The sequence below is a fragment of the Callorhinchus milii genome, unplaced genomic scaffold (assembly GCF_018977255.1).
Source record: "Callorhinchus milii isolate IMCB2004 unplaced genomic scaffold, IMCB_Cmil_1.0 Scaffold16, whole genome shotgun sequence".
Lineage (NCBI taxonomy): Eukaryota > Metazoa > Chordata > Chondrichthyes > Chimaeriformes > Callorhinchidae > Callorhinchus > Callorhinchus milii.
Genome location: NW_024704757.1, coordinates 6,579,537 through 6,591,967, shown reverse-complemented (window position 1 = coordinate 6,591,967; position 12,431 = coordinate 6,579,537). Strand labels below are relative to the sequence as shown.

Genomic DNA, 12,431 nt, shown 5'->3' with positions numbered 1-12,431 from the left:
GAGCTGACAACTTTTTTGTGCTTTCAGAATGTGCTGGTGCGTTTCGCTGTATGTTAATTTGTGTGTTGAATGCTACTAAAACTAACTGTGTAGGATATTTCCAGATTAATCAGCAGTCCTGAAACTGCTACAGTACCAGCAATTGCTTTATTCACATCATTCAATCTGCTTTTAAATCTAGGTTAGTATCTAGTCTTTTTGAATATCATATACCTACAGTGTTTTCTTTCCATGCCCTCTCCCAGTCTAGAAGGGAGCTGGTGACTGATCACCTTTACAGATGTTGTCAGTCCTGCTCTATAAACAAGAACAGGACTGCCTCCAATCTACCTTTGGTTCCCGAGAGATCAGGTGTTTTTTCATCTTATGTGGATTACTTAACTCACTTGGAGCAGTAATCTCTGAGCAACAAGAAATCCCATTGTGACACCATTCATATGACTGCCTACTTTGGATTGGGAGTTGGGGTGGGCTTTTAAGAGTCTTTCCAGATAAATATATGCACGTAGACTTAAAGTTGTTGCAGGACGATTTCATTTCAGCTGTGATTGCTCAGTGTTTTGGTACTTTTGTCTTATATCTTTAATTGGATTTACATTTCACTTTGGCTAATACATATGTTGTTAAACTGAGTTTTGACTTAAAAGGTGATCTGCTATTTAGTCTTGCTGTGAAATAGAAAGTTTGTCGAATATGCCCTGAAAAATCTGAGTAGCACTTTGGGATCACTTCACACAAGGAAAACTGCTAGATTGAATGCTCCAAATACAGTCTTTTTTTAAAAAAAACTAAGATATAAGCAGTAACAGCTTTTCTTGGGAATTATTCCCAATGGTTGCATTATTCAGTCCATGGAATGGTGTTGAATTAACAATCTGTTTGGGGAGCTAGGTCAGCGATTTCATGCCAAACGGATTTCGGCATCTGAATGATGATGCATATAATCTAATCTCTTCATTGTTCTGGAATGCCGTTCATAAATCTAGAATCCCTAAGCAATTGTAAGCAAAAATACTACTTCTAAAAATAATTGTGTTTCTTGTACGTGTAGCTCTTTACCTTATATATTAGTGATTGTTTTTGTATATTGTATTAATACTAATTGCCTCTTACATGCTTGTGTGTTGCATGAAGAAATGTTAAATGACCGTCCTTTTACCCAATTTACTGACTGCTGTTGGAGTTTAGTTAAACCCAACTTTAACCCTGTGCAGTAATTTATGTGGACTATTGCACACCCTTCTGCTGCTGTTAGCACAGTAGTTAGTTTGTCTATGTTCAGCGATTTTCTTTTTGTTTATGAAGGTTGTTTGCTGCAGGAATATGTTTTATTCTTGTCAACAACAGCTAAAAGGTTTGTTTGCTTTTATCAATTTGGCAAACCAGGATGTCCAGACTTCAAAGAGTTAACATCTCTTTCCAAAACCTGACATTGAATGGAACAAAAAAAACACCAATTCATGATGGGAATTCACAGTCTGTGAATGAAGAAGTGCATACAATACAGAACAGCAGTTTGAGTTCTGAATATCATTTTTTTTTGCACTGAATATTTTACCTTATGATTGTGTCTGGATGTCGTGTAGTATACCTGAAAGGACGACCAATCTTCATGGCTCAGTCTTGTTCTGAGGAAGTTCAGACGATGATGAAAGTTTCAAACTAATTCAATCATAACTCTTTGAGGAGTGCAGCTGCATTTCTATGCCGGAATTTCAATTTTTTAAAAAATAATGAATTGGACTCCTCAGCATCTTACAGCAAGCTGTGATGAATGTGTACTAAGGTGATCTTGTATAAAGGTTTTTTTCCCCTCCCCCACTTTAACCTGTCTTTTTCCTTTCTTGACTTTTGTTCTGCTGTTTACTGCTGGGCCTGTGGGAATGTTGTGTAACTGATGCAGCAGAGCATTAAACCTGGCAACTCAGACCTCGAGCCTATAGACCAGTGGCTCATGACGCAAGGAATGGTGAGCTTTCACCAAATTGATCCGCTGTAACCTGCTACATTTAGAGAAAGAACTTCCCCTCCCTGTCAAACCCTTCGTCATGCAACATGGCACACTGGACAGTAACAAGCCAGTCTTGACACCATACCCTAGATAAGAGTTTTGCCATTTAATCAGATGATTTGCACTGCACTGCAGTTCTACACTTTTTTTGCCTTTGAACTTTTCAGAGGCTACAATGAGCACTGATTCCTCCGTTATCAATTGCAGCGTTGTCCTGAGCTCCAATCTGCTCCTCTCACACACTGACCCTAACTTGTCAAACTACAGTATAACGACAGCAGTTGGCGCTTGCGATATTCATAGGGCATAAAGTACCAGATAGGAACCTCTACTTCCTGCTTTTATCTGATATGTATTGTACAAATATTTGGGGAAGATAGTTCAAGTCAACTGTACTTGCTGATTAAGACTAGCCAAAAAAAAATCTCTATCCCTGCGCTTTTGACTTCTCAGCAGTAATGTGAAGTGGAGCCTGTGACTGACCTGTGCAGGGTGCTCTGTGTTTGTTTGTATAAAGGTTGGGTATTCAAAGCTTTGATTGGATTGGCAAAGTGTGATTGATCTCTTACTGTCCAGTTTGCATTGTAATACCTTGTGATTCTTCCCTTTTAACATAGTAATTATTAACCGTATTAAGCCTATTCGCCGTCTAACATAGAAGCAGAAAAGGCTGTAACTGAGTTAAAATATTTAAAAATCAGAATTTTACAGAATAATTAACTTTGTACTTTTCTTAATTTTTTAAAAAATCTGTTTATTTACAATATTTCTCTCTTCCCCCTTCAATGCTGTGCAATTAAAATTTGCCCTCAAATGTTTTCATTATGGGCTTGTTCAGCTATTATTACCTTTCTGCTCTCATCTCATTCCCGTTCACAATATCAATTGTGATGTGATTGTCACAGTTAAATATTTTAAAATGATGTGTTTTCTTCTCCAAAATGATCAGCATATCAGGGCCGTGCATATATTGTACTGTGGATGTTTTACAATGAATCTGATACTTGCCTGACTCCTAATTCTCTGTACAACAGATGCTGCATTCTGTAAATATCCTGTAAATATCCCCCACTTTTGAGGGATAGTGTAAATCACACTTGTTCACATTGCAACAAAAAAGTTCAATCCACATTATTGGATGGAGTCTCATTTAAAGCCCTGTGACACTTTATAAATAACATGGCTGCTGCTTCATTGTAAGTGCATATTCTGATCTGGTTAGAGTACCCATTGTGGCTGATATGGTTAGGAATTTAATTCCTAGCACTGACTAAGGTTACACTGCGACAGTCACTTTGGTGATGAGCTTGGTCAGACCCCAGCATTGAGGACAGTAAAGAATCCTTCAGCTGCTAGTAAACTGAGTTGAATGGATGGATATATGATCATTATAAGGCAATAATAATATGATATTATTTATAGAAAAGTTTTGTCTCATCTCGCACTTGATGGTGGTTGTGTGGAGGCTTATGCCTTGAGGAAACTGTTATTTTTCTAAGATTAGGCATTAGATATTCGGACATAGCAGTTTTATTAAATTAGTTTTAAAGAGCCCTCCCACTGCTTCGGTTGGTAAAACTGAGCCATACCGACTAGGAAGGTATTAGATTCAATCACTGGTCTGTGAGTAAGCCTATGCAGCAGCGTTGCTGCAATATTGACCTCAGTATCCTGGGCATGGAGTAGATAAGTCAGCCAGATTTCCTTGTAAGTGAGCTTTATGTGAGGACCATTTATCTGTTCTCACTTCCCATTCCTCTTCATGCCACCCCCGAGGTTCCAATTTTGGTTTTTAGCATCGAAACGTGATTCTGAATAAATCCCTTGAACTCTCTGTGCCAACTCTTTAGCAAAATTTCCCCATCAAAAGTTTTTACCTTTGAGTCATCCTCCATCTGGTGCTGTTTTGCTGCCTTTGGATGCATCAGGTGAACTTTGTGGGCTCCACCAAATTTGCTCAAAATGTCCCAAACCTTGTGTGAAAATGTCACCTTCCACCAGTTGATTTGTTCAACAAATATTTTTTTCAAGTTATTTTTTCAAATGACTGTGATGGATTTTGGGGTGAAGCAATTTGGTTTGCATGTTAGTGAATCTGAGATCATGTAATTAAAAAGATCATGGTTTCTTTATTGCTCTTGTGTTTTCCCCTTAAAAGCCTCATTAATCCTGAACCTCGTTTAAACGTTAGATAAAGAACCATTGTAGCTAAAATAATGGAGATTGGAGATTTTACATTCTCTTATTACTTCAGGGATGAATAAGCTGTGTGGGTGGATTGAAAAACTAAATCCAGAACATTACTTTAGGATGCACAGTAGAACAAGAGGCCACAGGTTTAGAGTTGCAAAGGGCAATTTCAGGACAGACACCAGGAAGTCTTTCTTTATCCAAGGCAGTAATTAATAACTGGAACAGGTTACAGGGAAGTGTGGTTGAGGACAGGACCCTGGACTTGTTTAAGAACAGCTTGATGCTGTGATGGGAGGTTTGGTTAGAGGAATAAGATCAGATGGGCCAAAGAATCTGTTTCATTCAAATCAATCCTGTGATCATATTACTTCTAAATGGTTTGGGATATTTTTTTCTAGTGGGTAGTTTTTTTTATTGAGAAAGTCTCTCCACAAGTAACTTGTGTACAGGAGTTCATTCCAGAGGTATTATGGCCTCTGGAATGATTGTTTACGGCTGCATCTTAGACCGGGAACCATATAGAACCTCTTGACCCACCCACCTTGCTGTCAGTTCTTCTGATCTCACATGTGGAGATTTAGTACTTAATCCAAAAACAAAAGTCTCGACTCTGAGAGGAACATAACTTGCCTCTCCATCTTGTGCTCACTAAAGAGTAACTCTGAGGTTGGGAACTTGCTGTGTTAACCGTACAAATGGACATTTTATACTCTTAACACAGTGTAAATGACAACTCCAGTGTGCCATGCACCCTTCCCTCATAGGAAGAGCCTTTTAGTAGCATAGCCCCAAATGCTTTTGCACACTGTAACCTCCTGCTTTTGTCCCTTCTAAAGTTGTCACCAGAATGTCTGGTGGTTATTTCTGCTTCATCTCCATGGTCAGATCATTGGTGTGGTTTGGGGATTGACCCTGTTACTCCTGTGCTAGTTTCTACTTGTATGTGATGAACAGTGTTGTTGTCCTCTTTAATTTTTGCATTCCCATTTTATGTTTTTCCTCTTTTACTTTGTGTTCTTGTTGTATTTTGGGTTGCCTGGTTTGGTTTGCCCACCGCTGTGTAGATTCCGGTCACACAGTCGTCTCTCATGGATGACATTGAGGAATGGCTCAGCACTGATGTGGTGAGGGTTCTTTCTTTTTACTGCTTTGATTTCTGGCTGCTTTTTGTGTTTGATTGAATTTTCTCCCATTTTGTACTTCAATGGAATAAAAGAAAAAGTCTTAAAAGTTGTCGGTACATATTGTGAAAAATGCTTGTATTAAATCCCCACTTTCTCTTCTCCCTCTCTCCCCCCCACCCACCACTGGATCTCTTAACAAAAATACATTGACTAAAAATATGCAATGCTTTGAAACTGATTTACAATCCATTCTGTTGTAGGTTTGTTGTTTGCTAAATGAATTGATGACCGTACTGACCACAGAAATCCTGCAGGACACATTTACTCTGTATGCTGTTTCTTTTTTCTTAGCAACTAGAATGAATCTTTATAAATCGCAACATTAAGTAGAGACACCTAGAGGTGTAAATTGAGTGCTTCCCAGCTCTATTTCTATCCACCTTTTACAGAGCCTGCTACTGAATTATGCATTCATGGACTGAAATCAGCAACATTTATCTATTTAAATTAAATAATGTGTCAGTTTTCAAATGGAACTTAAGCAGAATTGAACAAAGGAATTCAAACCGCAAAGTGTTTTTTCTGCGTCTATTCTGAATCATCGTCTTATCGCCTGTCCTATACTGTTGTCTAATAAATACTCTTATTCAGGAACCAGTTGTGAGCAAGTGTTTATTAAGTGTAATTGAAATATCGGCATCAGGCTTCTTTTTAGCTTCTCAGTGCAGAAGATTTGTGTAGCTGCCTGTGACATAGTTCTGACAATCTGTGTTTTGTAAATGTTGCTTCCCATTCCAGTTCCCTTTCCTGTACAATGTAGCATGTCAAAAAAAGCAGGATTGTGCTGGCGTACATGTTTATCCTGTATGCAAAAAGTGCATGACTTTGCTCGTCAGATTTACAGTAATACTAATAGTAACAATTCTTGCATTTAACAGTGCTCGAATGCAAGCTGATGGCGTGTGGGTTTTATGGTTGTCGTGTGATAACTTGCATTCACTTGGGTGACTGCTTATCATATGCTGCCTTGGATATAAGAGTGATGTTCATATGACTCTGTAGGATATTATCAGCCAAGTGGCAAGTGGGTGAAATGCTTGATATGTCAGTACAGCATTTCCAGATTGAAGGTGGATCACAGATGCATGTTTTTTTTCTTCCATCTGATTGAGATTTGAACACTCTTCCTCTAACCCTCCACCTTGCCCCTTCCTTCCCATCTTCAGATCATGCCTCAAGACCTTCCTCTTCGATTGTGCCTCCCCCTAGCTCGGTGTCATGCTCCGCCACTGTCAAGCACTCTAGGAAGCTAACCCGCAGGAGGGGCGCTATATAAATACAAGTTGTTGTTGAGATCCAAAACCTGCAGCTCAATGATGTTTATACAGTGCATTCTGTTGAATGATTTTGCTAATAACATTTGGCAGCTCTGGTGCCCTGGAGGCAGCTAGCGTGTTGCTTCCTGCACCGGTTTTCAATTGAGCGTGTGGGCCAGTGTTCCCTTTGCTCTATGTGGCTGGTTCTCGGCAATCCATCGCAGAGTTTTCCTATAAAGATTCTTTCTCACTGTTGTTGATTGTTGCAGTTCTTGGAAAATGACTCCCTTTCTGTTCCTCTCAGATTTGCTGCTGTAAACACCTGAATGTGTTATTTTTAATTTGAAAATGTATCCACATTTCAGCTGTGACTTCTGGTTTTCAAGCCCTTTGTGTGAGTCTGTAACGTTTAGTGTTTGACGTGAAACACGTTGGTAATGAGTTGGAGGTTGCTGACTTTACTTGCTGTCTGGTAATTGTGATCTGGTTGGTCAAAAATTGTGTGGGCAACATCGCTTAAAATGTCAGAAGAGACGCAAGACAAATTTCTAAGGATTTGTTATTTTTAAAACTGATTCTGTGTGTTTAGCTGTTTCGTTCAAGGTAAGGAAACGTAAATCTGTTTTGAATGTTGTTGGTAGGCTAGCCAAGAAGCACAAGTGAGGGCAGATCTGCTGTGGTAACTCTTTTTTTAAACATTAAATTTCAGAAGGGAGATGACACAGAAGAAGGAGTTACGAGTGAAGGTGAGCTCATTGCTTGTACAACTTTTAAGAAGCAAGCGGTTGTTTTTCTTTGTTAATGATGAATAAGTTGACCCTCTGCTCGTCATCAAAATCCTGCATCAGAAAGTATAAATCGCTGTAAATGTTGTAACTCTGCTATTACTTTTCTAATATCAGATTCCTTTTTTTCTTAAGGATGATTTCCTCATCTTTACAGCCCACTTAATCAGTCCAACGTGTCACCAGATATTACTACAACCTGATAGACTTGTGTCTGTTGTATATGGTAAATAATGATGTTGAGCAGGGCGCAGTGATGATGATATATGTGGCATCCCTTGTTTCAGTGGTTTCTGTGTGGGGTGAGTTAATGAGCTCCTCTGTGCCATTGGGGGAAAGGCTAGTAAAGATGATATATTTTCCCAAACAAAATGGCAAGTCTCAGTGAGTTATGCTCCACTCCTAACAGTTGCCTTGCAAAGCTGCCTCTGCCGGAGACAAAGTAGATCTTAAAAGTGAGCTGAGGTTCCATAACTTTAATTTTTTTCTTTGTCTTGAATTGCAGAGTTCGATAAATTTTTGGAAGAAAGGGCAAAAGCTGCAGAAAGAGTCCCAAACCTGCCGACCCCTCCCTTGGGCAACTCCACTCCCCCCACAGTGCCCGCTGCAAACCGCAAGAAACCGGATCGCTCTGAGGATGCCCTCTTTGCTCTGTAAATAATCAGCGTGTCGTGTACATGTGCGTGTGGGTCCCTTGTATTGGGCAGAGTGATGCTGTACAGTCTGCTAGAGTTTATCCTCAGTGCCCAGCTGAGGACACTCTTAGTTCTTTGCTCCTATCATTCAAAAACAGCCTTATTTTGTGTGCATTCCTCTGTTACAAACTCAACAAATCCTTTCGGTCTCCCCTTCACCCCACAACCAATAGGTTTAATGATTTCTACATTATTGAGTATTGTGTGTACCTTCAACTATCCTTGCAACATGTTCTACACAGTTCAAAGTTATACAGTGGTTTAGATCCACTTACCTCTGAGTTTAGATACATACTATCCTGAAGCATTAGCTTTCCATTTGCCAACTTATTTCACCTAGGAGATTGTATGAGGTATTACCTGATCCTGTGGGGGTATCAGATCCCAAAGGGAAGATCGAACAACTGGTTATTTTGGCATTAATAGAAACTGCTCACTTTTAAACTGTAAAATTTTCAACAAGCATGTCTTTTTTAAAAAAAATATCTCCTCAGTAAACTTCCTAGTTGCTCTGTCCAAACGTCAGTGCTGTGGGGACTTAGCGACTTGTACAGTACAGTGCAATAGGTAGTATGAAAGTTGTTGAGAGAACATTAGTGGAATTCTAAAGTTTATTCTAATCTATAGTTGATTGTACAAAGCTATTCTGTTCCTGTAACCATAACACAAAGATGCACTGGGAAAAATGCACTAACTGAGAGATTAGTTTTGTGAAGTAGCCAAGAGAGTGAGAAAATGCTGAACCAGATTGTCCCACGCTGTGTGTTTGTGTTTTTAAGCTCTACTGTGCTGGAGTGTTGCAGGTGATAATGGCTTTACTAAAGTGTCCTATGTTATGAGCAGTGAAGATACTGCTGGAAAGTACTTATCAATGGCGGCAAGTATATGGTGGGGAAAAAACAGAGAAACCACTTAGGAAGCAGGGTTTGACTAGAAAATGAACCATTTCCTGACATAGGACTACATAACCAGTGAATGCCCGACATGTGACTTGCCCATTGAGGGTGTTTTAGGATGGGAGTGGAATTTCTGTTACTATTTCCTTTTCAGGTTACATGAACGGAACTCACATTTATGTCATTTCTACCATTCAAAGATTTGACTGTTGCTTGAATGATGCTGCCAAGTGTGAATTTCTCGCAGTGAGTATTGGTGGAATATTTGATCTAGGTTAAATAATCTTATCCCATTTTGCTATATCAAATGCAAAGATTATTGGTGGTACTTCTAATATAAATATCTTTTCACAAGAATTCAGGTCACCTTGGTTTGGGCTGATTCCCTATACACCACCCCCCACCCCGAACCTACAGTTCTAAAAGTTTGGTCAGACTGCAGACTTCCCGATCACTTTTTTTCATTACTCTCCATTTACCTTTTTGTGGCACAACTTGTGGAGAAGGAACAAACTTAAGAAAGCGGAAGGAAGTATAGTTGTGAGAGTATAGTCCAGAGCTACTGGATTGAGAGAAAGGTACAATAGGCATGTCTCTTGGAGCTAAATGTGGGGAATGTTAACTTTACTGACAGATACAGTTTGAATAACGTTTCTCCCATTGAAATGAAGTGTGGCGTCTCTTCAATCTGTTCGCTCACCGTCGATGAATAGCTGTGTCGCAGTTGTGTGTTTCCTTCCCTGCGTATCGTTGCTTCCCATAAAATGTCGTTTGCAGAAAAAAATGGGGAAATGAAGTGGAAATCTAAGTGTGAATTTTTAAAAATATAGTCTTGGAGAAGCATTGCTCCCTCCAATCTGTCTGAAAGGTTCAATGGTAAAGGTATTTGGAAATTGCTCAGACAATGTATAGTTCGATGGAGTCACTATAAAAATAACTTCTTCCATTACCCAGTAACAAAATGAATACTTAGCTACGCAGAAAACATGTAGGTCGAGTAGTATATACAGTATGTAATTGGTAATCTGCCAGATGTGTTGATGTTCACAAAAAGTGACGTGCACATGCATTTAGCAACAATGCAAGTTACGATGTAATATTTCTATCAATAGGGTAATCTGATGTGAAACAATATTTTGTAGCTTTAATCAATGGTGTTAATAACTAATACTTCTCTGGTCATCTTAAGGATATGTAACGTACTATTGACCTTGTAGTATTATTAGTAACCTCAGCAAACAAGTGCAGTTACCATGCTGTTAAACGTTTACATGTTGTCGCACTCTTACTTGTATCCTCCTGAAGTGTTGCCATTTGCACACCACCAGTGCTTTAAAAAGGTCGTCCTCCCGATTCCTGAACCACGGTTAAAGGACGTGCATCTGAGAAACGAGGGTACATATCCAAGGTTCCACTTATACAAGTCTTTATAATAGTGCAATAGTATGTTTCCAAAGCCAACCTGTGAATTTGGAAACAAAATAGGCTATATATGAAATGAGATGTTTTCCTTTTTACAATCCTCTCTGTTGGGATACATAGCTTTTGAGTTGGTACATTCATCTGCTTGTAAATTCTCAGCTACCATTAAGCCTCCTTAAATATAAGGATTGCTCGCATTGGAAATAACTGTTAATGATGTTAGTTGGATCTTTTATTAAGTCTGGATATTTATGTCTTACTTCAGCAAACTGATAATGTGGGATAAACATTGTAAATATGGGGCATAAGGATTTTGCTGATGTCTTCCTAATTGCATTTATGGAAGTGTGCAAATTGAGCCTTGCTGTCTGCAGTCAGATTTATAGTTCAAAGTTTATAACCTTTAAGAACTGCAACATGACAGGGACTTGGTATCACAGGGTTAGAAACTTTTGTCCATTGTGCCTGTGTGTTATTGACTCATGCAGCAGATTGGGTTGAAGTCTTTTATCTTACATTTTCTTTCAGTCTAAAGACATTCTTCCAAATAGTTGCTTCACATGATACTGCCAAATTTGAAGTCCTTTTTATTGAAAAATTCTGAACTTGCGCTTGCTGCTTCATCAGATAAACAAACTGTCAATTTTATAAGAAAATAAACTGTAAATAATCGTCTTTATATTTAATGCAGGAAATAGTTTAGAAGGGTCCAGGAGCTAAAGCACAGCAGCCATTCATGCGGAAATACCTGCTGCTGTATTCTTCTACTGAATCGATCAATTTTTTTAAAAAAAAGTAGTTTGCAGAGACTAGAATTAGAGTTTTCATCCACTTTGAAAGCTGTTCAAACTATATATTTGGGCTCAGGGTTTGCCTGCACATTGCCAGTCAGTTGGGAAGGCATCTCCGAAATAGATATGCTGAAATTGTGGACCTTCAGTTTTTATTTTTTTTGTTAAAAGGCATATATCAGATTTACAAGTTAGAACCTTCTGTATACAGAATAATCCCTTCAAAAATAAATAAATAATAATGTGGTTACTCAATCGGCTACTGTGTTTCGCCCACAAAATGCAGTCAATTCACTTTACTGTATAGTCTGTGAAGCGCTTTGAGATGTCTCGGAAGACGTGATAAGGTGCTATAGCAAATGCAAGGATTGTTATTATACAGTGTGTGACTATTCTGAATGGGCAGGGTTGCACTGAAGACAGCTGCTTCAGTCACTCTTGACCTCGTTTTTAAAGTGCTTTCAAAACTAATCTTTTTTAAAAAAAAATTGTATTTAAAGTCCCCAGCGTTTTTTGTTTTTAAAGAAAGCAACTTTAAATTTTAAACTAAATTCTAAAAACAAGTTTTTTTTTCTCTCTCACTCTGCCAAAACTTGTATAAACTAGTTCAACATACTAGAATAACTCCAGATGTGGTGGGTGCACTCGGGCTCCTGTTGGTTGCTTCTGTGCGATCAGAAATGATGATATAAATTAGTGTGACATATTAAGCAGCACTTTATCACACTGCTATGGGTGGGGTGAGGGGAAAATACGAGCAGGAATTTTATTTTTAAAAAGCGTTCTTTTAAATTGTCAATCCTTGTTTTTACTAAGTGAAAATAGCAGAACTTAATTAAGATTTATCTAGTTCAGGTACAGGTAGTAAATATCCAGCAACATTTATTTCAGCTGAATCTGTGATGGATTTGGTCAGGTACAAGTACAGATTGCGTCAGAATCTTGCGATGATCATTGACTACTCGATTCAAAATACAGGATTGGGTCCTTGAAAAGATTGATATTTGTTGTAACAAAGGCTTGAAATGCAGATGACCAACTCAAAATTATGCAGCTTAACAGTACGACTTTTTCAGCGACATTAACACTACACATAACCTGTAAGCAGTACAAGTGAAAGCCTGTATGTTAGTAGCCAGTTATGCAGAAGCACGGTTTAATATTTATTTATGAACCTTTTTAGCTTTTGGGTTCATTT

At 38.6% G+C, this 12,431-nt stretch overlaps 1 protein-coding gene across 4 annotated transcripts in view; it reads left to right on the top strand.

Annotated features, from left to right (window-relative positions):
- Nucleotides 1-11,228, top strand: part of LOC103186613 (TOM1-like protein 2) — a 28,342-nt gene extending 17,114 nt beyond the window's left edge. For 2 of the 4 annotated variants that reach the window (XM_007905765.2, XM_007905764.2), the window contains 2 exons: nucleotides 7,354-7,390; nucleotides 7,935-11,228. In XM_007905765.2, coding sequence (XP_007903956.1) covers nucleotides 7,354-7,390; nucleotides 7,935-8,086 — 189 coding nt within the window. In that variant the 3' untranslated portion in view covers nucleotides 8,087-11,228. Of the gene's footprint in view, nucleotides 1-1,903; nucleotides 1,970-5,268; nucleotides 5,329-7,353; nucleotides 7,391-7,934 lie in introns of all 4 variants that reach the window. The other 2 variants (XM_042341059.1, XM_007905767.2) reach the window with 2 other exon arrangements.
- The last annotated feature ends 1,203 nt before the right edge of the window (nucleotides 11,229-12,431 follow it).